Genomic DNA, 7,343 nt, shown 5'->3' on the forward strand with positions numbered 1-7,343 from the left:
GAAAAAAATATGTATATCTTGAGAGAGTTGGGGTGGGGAAAACAAAAGGCTTGCGGAGTAGAAAAAAACAAAGGCCCATTTTTATAAATGTTTAATGTTTTCACCCCCTGGCTGCTCCGAGACGCCGTAATTGTGACGGCGGGGTACGTGTGCCATAAATCATTTAGTTGCTAATAAAAATTCTGCCTGTTTGCCCTGGATTTGCCAATGGCGTTTGCATTTTTCAAGTGTGCGCCTCGGCGGCGTGACGAACCCAGCCGGTATTTCATTAGGGCCGTGGTGCCTGGGCTTTGTGCGCCCAGCCCTCTCGCGCGGGCCCCTTCCATACCCGCCCCCGGCACCCACTCCACATTTGCGCGGCCCTGCAGCCACCGGAGCCCGGCCAGGGCGCAGGGCCTGGGGACGCGGTGGTGGTGGGGGCGGCCAGGACGCATCCTGCCCACGCTAGTTTTCCCGGGATGCCGCATGCATGGGGGCGCGGGCGGGCTACGCGGAGAGGCCGCCTGTCCAGGCCAATCTATACGCGCCCTGATCTCCGCCCGCTCCCCAGCCCCGCGACGGGGTGTCCCCGCAGTAGCTGAGTAAACAGCGACTGGGAGCCATCTTGGGGCGGAGGACGGATCCCAAGCGAAGTAGTGGGTGCAGCCCAGGTGCCTCCATTCGTAAAGGAGAGCCTCTAGGACATCCCTAACAAGGGTTCAGGGTCCAGGGAAACGCCTTCCCCAGTACGGTGGGCCACATTGAAATGTAAAAACCAGGCCTGGGTGCCACGGCCATAGGGCACAGGCCATAGGCCACCAGGTCCAGCCGCCATCTTACGCGCCCCACCCCCATTTCATCCCTTCCCCTCCCCGCCCCTCACACTTTTGTTTACCCAGCGGGATAGGTGGCCAAAACTCTGTGGACGCAATTGAGAGTATGTCTGTGTGTGTGTGTGTTTTACTGACTGGGTGAAAAATCGACTCGGGGGAGCGGGGTGGGTCTTCCTTGTAGCCCCAAACCGCAGTTGCAGGAGAATCTGCCCTGGCTAGCCGAGGCCCGGCCCAGCGTGCTTCTCCGCAGCCAGCCTGGGCCAGCCAAGCCGAGGCCTTTCCTGTGTTCCTAGGCTACCGGCTCCGGCCTCTGCTCCCTGGACGCGTCCCGACTGACAAAATTCTCCCTCTTTGTTTTAAAACCAAAGGACAGGCCAACCTTGAGCCCGGCCGTCACCCCTGTCGCGCTTTTGTTGGCGCAGGCTCAGGCCCGACCGGTGCAGATCACACGGCCTCCCTCAATTCGGCGTTGAACCCGGTTCTTCCCAAATTCTGGTGTTACTGGCCGCTTGGACACGTTCTCCCCTTATCCTTCCCCAGCGGGGAAGAAAAGCCAGTATCGTTTCCTTGGCGCGGCCACCCGAGCCACTTCACCCATCGCCCCAACCGCCTTTCCAGGCGGGGACCGAAGCCCCCCACTCTCCGCTGGCATCTCGGTGAAGGGCACCCCCTGAGGGATTGCCGGCTTCTGCTGCCCGCTCAGAGGCCTTGTGGCTGGGTGTCTTAAGCTCCGGTTTCCGCAGGTCCCGTGTCTGGCGGGCGCGGCTAAAACCCGGAGAGGCTGTGCCCGGGAAAGCCACGTTCGCCGTCCCCTCGCTGCGACAGACCCAGCCGCGATACAGCGCCAAGTCGCGGCCGGGCCAACCCAGCCGGGAGCTGCCCGAACCTGCCTGGAAGACCAGGGACGCGGTGCCATCGCCCCACACCCCACCGAGACCAGGGCGCAAGGCGGGCAGAATTGGGACTGATGCGCCAGGCCCAGCCCCGATGGATTCCAGCTCCTCTCGGCCCCGCCTCCGGCCCTGGCCTCTTCCTCCAGCCGGGGTCGGGTCCTCCACTCCACTGTTTGGCTGGGAAAGGACGGAGACGCGCTTGGTGCGCAGGGGGCCGGCTGCGGCCATAAATCTCCGGGCGGGCCCTGCTTCCCGCAGCTGACGCGGGGGTGCTCCGGACTGGTCTCGCATCCCAGGCCACGCCGCACGCCCTGCTCACCCCATCACGGCCTGGGGACCCCAAGACTGCGAGGGAACTACGCCAAGAGCTTCTCCGTTCACCAAAGAGGGGGAACGGCCTCATCCCTCGGTGCCAACACCATCCATCCCTGAGGGCGCTGGACCCTGAGGTGGCCCGAGCTTCACAGGATCACCGCCTTGGGGTAGGGGCGCCCGGGCCTGGCATTTCCTCTTAGAAAGGCTCGGTGAGACTGGGATGGGCGTGCAGCTGTCCGTTCGAGCGCAACTCCGGTGCTACCTGCACCACGGAGGGGCGACGCCAGGGTCAGGGTCGAAGCGGCTTCTCAGAATTTAGCTTGCCACCTCTCCGCGGACCCTGCCTTCATCCCGTGTCTCCTCAGAGCTCTCTGCGGGCGCATGATGGGCTTTTTTTTTTTTTTTTTTTTTTGGCACAGGAGGACCAAGGCGGGGAGTGACTGTGGGCACCATGCGTGGAGGCGGGGGCTCATCTGGTTCCCACCCTCCGTGCCGCCGGATGCCCCAGGTTTTTCTCAACCAGGGTCCCGGCTTGGAGCCCTCGTTGGCTGCGTGCTTTGGCGCAACCACGGGGAAAGCGGTAATTGGTCTCGCCCTTGTGGCTGCCTGGTGGAAGCGGTGGTTTTGACACACGGAACAGTCATGGGGAGCAGATCCAGAGAGGGTGCATTTGCAATAATAACGCTTAATTTATCTCTGCCAGAGGGGCGGTAACAGGCCTTCGCGCTGGTGTCTTACATCAGCCAAGCAAACCATGCACGCGATCGGAGCCAACCACCTCCAGCGGGGTTTTGCCCCGGACTTAAGGTGCGCGGAAACCGGAGCATTCAGGCCTTCCTGGGTGCCTCCCGAAAACCTCATCATGCCAGTGACACGACTGCGAACGGCGGGTGGCACAAGCCAGGGGCTTGGGATGGGAGGGTTTGGAAACCTCGCTCCAAGGACGCCCTCATCCAAGGAGCTTCGGCTCCTTCCTAGAATTTCTGGAAGCACTTTTGGAGGGACCGAGGGCTTCCGGCCGGGCCCAGAGGAATTTGAGCGCTTGCCAGGGCAGGCGGGAGCGCAGCCTGGGAGTGGAGAGGCTGCTGGGCCACATTCCCGCCGAGCTTCCCCCGCTGGGCCCCAGCCCCGCTGCGGCGCCCTAGGAAGCACCTCCGAAAACAAAGCGCTGTGGTTTCAGCCCAAGGTTAAAGTCCACCGCGAGCGTGTTTTTCCCCCCCTCCGGAATCTAAGAGCGATAGCATTTCTCCAAATAAGCCGCCAATAAATCAGCTCCCGGGGGCGCCTGCTGAAGAGCCCTGGTGACCTTGGGGGATGGTTTTTCTGCCTGACCTGTCCGAGCACAGGCTTGGGGGAGGGGGGCGCAGTGTCAGCCCTACCCCCTCCAGAGAGACGCGGAAGAGGGAATGGCCAAGGGCATTCGTGGGTGATTACAGCAGTACGTGTGTACCCAGAGGGGATGGGAGAGACTTGGAATGGGGGAAAGGAGCAACTGTGGTTATCCGGGGGCCTGTAGTTACGCGATCAGGAGGCGTTTGTGATTGCGAGGAGTGCTGCTTGCTGTCGGTTCAACAATTGCATGGAGCGCCTGCGGTGTCCGCACAGTTCTAGACATGGGGAAAGCGCCACTGGGGACAGACACAGCCGCTGTGGGGCCCCGTGTCTTTGTCTGCCTGGGACTGGATGTGTTTGTGGCGGTGTGACTAATGGGATTTATGGATATCAGTGCCAGGGTGACTGATGAAGGGCTTGGCAGCACGTGTGTTTGGGGAGAGGCGCTGCACCTATGTGGGGAGTGGGTGCCCCGGGAGAGGACTGTTCCTTCTCTTAGAGGTTCCTTCCCCTGCCCCCTCCCTGCCGGCTCCCTGCTTTGTTTAGGCCTCTGAACCCCTCCCAGGCAGGCCTGTGCACGCGGAGAGTTTTGCAGCAAATTCCACTGCCAGCCTGGCCCTCAGAGGCACCTCTGCACGCCCCACCTCTTCCAGCTCCACCTCCTTAGCACACGCCAAGCGTCCCAAATCCAGGCTGTCCCACCCCCTTCCCAGGCAGAGCCTTCCCAGTTTCCTCTTTTCCTGTCTGAATTCCTCCTGGTGCGCTCTGAGCCCTGCTTCAGGCAGGCTTTGACAACCCTATGATTTGGGCACCCGCATACCCATTTAACAGATGAGAAAGTTGAGGGCAGAAAGGAGATGTGACAAGCCCATGCAGTCAGGAAGTAGCAGGCACCCTGAACTAAACCAGGCAGCTTGCTGGGGACCCCAGTGTGGAGGCCCTGTGCCCTTGGGAGCCCCCAGCCTGGCTGAGACTCACTTAGAGAAGGTAGAGGCAAGGCCACTCCCATGACACGTGACACACCCCGCCACCCATGTACTGTGCTAACCATCAGTCCTCCCTGCCACTTGGTAGAGGCTGTCTCCTTCCCTGGCCTGGCATGGGGAAGAAGGGGGGCAGTGAAGGTCAGAGGAGTAGTATGAGACCCTGGTTTGGCCTGGGACACAGTAGGGGGGTGAGGTCAAGGTAACCCAGGGGTCACCTTGGAGATCAGGAGAGCCATGGCTGGAGAGCAGGAGCTCCTGTGTAATTCCACAGAACCTAGCACTGACTGAGGTTCAGGGCAAACCTGGAGAATCCATCTCCCCTCTCCCTTGGGATCATCTTTTTTTCTGGAGAGATGGGCTCTCGCTATCTTACCCCAGCTGGTCTTGAACTCCTGGCTTCAAGCAATCCTCCCACCTCAGCCTCCCAAAGTGCGGGGATTACAGACCCAAACCACCAAGCTTGGCCTCCCTTGGGGTCTCTTCTTTTTTTCTTTTTGAGACAGGGACTTGCTCTGTCGCCCAGGCTGTAGTGCAGCAGTGCAACCACAGCTCGCTGTAGCCTCAGCCTTTCGAGCTCAAACAATTCTCCTGCCTCAGCCTCCCAAGTAGCTGGGACTACAGATGTGTGCCACCATGCCAGCTAGCTTTTTTTTTTTTTTTATGTTTTATAGAGATGCGGAGGGGCGGTCTCATGATGTTGCGCAAGCTGGTCTTGAACTCCTGGGTTCAAGCAATCCTCCCTCCTTGGCCTCTCAAAGTGCTGGAAGCCACTCACAGGTGTGAGCCACCATGCCTGGCCGAGCTTCATTTCCCAATCTAGAAGTCTCTCATACAAAAAGCCATCCCGGCTTTCTCTCTCTCTCTCACACACACACACACAGTCTCTCTCATCACCTCTCCCCTCCCCTCCCCTTTTTTTTTCCTTTTATCCTTCTTTGGCATTTTCTTTCAAGCAGAAAATAAAACATTTCCCATGGCTACAGCTTTGAAAGCTTCCCTCTCCTTTCAGCCTCCATCCCACACCCACCCCAATGTCAATCCATTTCTAGAGCCAGCGTTGAGTCAAAAACAAACCCACAGAGATCAAGCCTGACAGGCCCCTCCCGGCTGCCCTACACTCTCTCTTCATGTATTGGTCTGCCTTCACCCCAGAGAGGGGCAGGAGGTAGGAATCCTATCACACACACACACACACACACACACACACAGACACACACACACACACACACACACACAGTTTCTATGGCCATGGAGACTCTCTAAAGAACCTTCTAAGCCGGGCGTGGTGGCTCACGCCAGTAATCCCAGCACTTAAGAGGCCAAGGCAGGTGGATCACCTGAGGTTGGGAGTTTGAGAACAGCCTGGCCAACATGGTGAAACCACATCTCTACTAAAAATACAAGAATTAACTGGGCTTGGTGGCGGGTGCCTGTAGTCCCAGCTACTCAGGAGGCTGAGGCAGGATAATTGCTTGAACTCGAGAGGCGGAGGCTGCAGTGAGCTGAGATCATGTCATTGCACTACAGCCTGGGCAACAGAGCAAGACTCCATTCCAAAAAAAACAAAACAAGAATCTTCTAGAGCTGCTCCTGCCAGAAAGACCTGCTCACTTAGTTCCATCTGCTGGAGGTGTCCGGTCATCCCCTACCTGCCCCTGCCCCTGCCCTCCTCTCCTGGCCCCATTGCCACAGATCCTCATCTGTGGGGCTATCTGTTGTAGATTGAAGAGAGTCCCCCCCAGATTCATATATTTGATTCCTAACCCCTAATACCTTGAAATGTGACCTTATTTGGAGAGAGGGTCATTGCAGATGTAATTTTTTTTTTTTTTTTTTTTTTTTTTTTTTTTTTTTTTTTGAGACAGAGTCTTGCTCTGTGGCCCGGGCTGGAGTGCAGTGGCCGGATCTCAGCTCACTGCAAGCTCTGCCTCCCAGGTTTACGCCATTCTCCTGCCTCAGCCTCCCGTGTAGCTAGGACTACAGGCGCCCGCCACCTCGCCTGGCTAGTTTTCGTATTTTAGTAGAGACGGGGTTTCACCGTGTTAGCCAGGATGGTCTCGATCTCCTGACCTCGTGATCCGCCCGTCTCGGCCTCCCAAAGTGCTGGGATTACAGGCTTGAGCCACCGCGCCCGGCCACAGATGTAATTAAGATCAGGTCATACTGGAGTCCAGTGGGCCCTAATTCAACATGACTGATGTCCTTATAAAAAGAGGATATTTGGGTGCAGTGGCTCATGCCTGTAATCCCGGCAATTCGGGAGTCTGAGGCAGGAGAATCACTTAAGCCCAGGAGTTTGAGGCCAGACTGGGCAAGACCCTGCCTCTACAAAATTTTTTTTTTTTTTTTTCAATTAGCCAGGCATGGTGGCACATGCCTGTAGTCCCAGCAGCTTGGGAGGCTGAGGTGGGAAGATGGCTTGAACCCAGGAAGTCAAGGCTGCAGTGAGCTGTGATCATGCCACTGCACTTCAGCCTGAGCAATAGAGCAAGATCCTGTCACCAATAAAAGGAAATATTTGGAGTCAAACAGCTATGGAGGGAAGACAATGTAGAAAGATGTGGAGGGGGGTGGACACACCAGAGAGGCCTGGGACAGACCCCTCAGGCCCTGCCAACACCTGCCACCTTGGACTAGAGACTTGATCTTGGACTTCAAGACTCTAGAACGGTAAGAGAATACATTTCTGTTGTTTAAACCACCAGTTAGTGACACCTCACTATGGCAGCTCAAAGAGACTCAGACACCATCCCAAATCTAAGAGCCTACAAAGGTCAAGTGAGAACCATTGACCCTTGTAGCTCCTGGCAGTTCCAACCAGCTGTCTCCAGGGTGCCAGATCTGCTGTTGTTCCAGGGAAGCTGGTCTATCAGTCAGAATAGGCCAGGTTATGCTGCAGTGACAAATATCCCCTACATTTCAATGGCTTGATGCAACACAGAAAAACGTATTCGCCTCTTCACATTGTCAACACAGCCCAGGCGCTGCTCCCAGGCCACTGACCT

At 57.5% G+C, this 7,343-nt stretch overlaps 1 protein-coding gene across 1 annotated transcript; it reads right to left on the reverse strand.

Annotated features, from left to right (window-relative positions):
- Positions 1 to 853: 853 nt before the first annotated feature.
- LOC108530424 (uncharacterized) lies at positions 854 to 4,973 on the reverse strand. The gene has a single exon (XM_017873367.1). It carries the CDS (start codon positions 1,994 to 1,996, stop codon positions 1,403 to 1,405), a length of 594 nt encoding a protein of 197 aa, XP_017728856.1. The 5' UTR covers positions 1,997 to 4,973; the 3' UTR covers positions 854 to 1,402.
- Between the last annotated feature and the right edge of the window lie 2,370 nt (positions 4,974 to 7,343).

This window comes from Rhinopithecus bieti, unplaced genomic scaffold, assembly GCF_001698545.2.
Source record: "Rhinopithecus bieti isolate Rb0 unplaced genomic scaffold, ASM169854v2 scaffold_8135, whole genome shotgun sequence".
NCBI lineage: Eukaryota > Metazoa > Chordata > Mammalia > Primates > Cercopithecidae > Rhinopithecus > Rhinopithecus bieti.

Bases quoted from the DNA above. Each gene is read 5' to 3' on its own strand.
- LOC108530424 (XM_017873367.1), bottom strand. From the start codon at position 1,996: ATGCGAGACCAGTCCGGAGCACCCCCGCGTCAGCTGCGGGAAGCAGGG.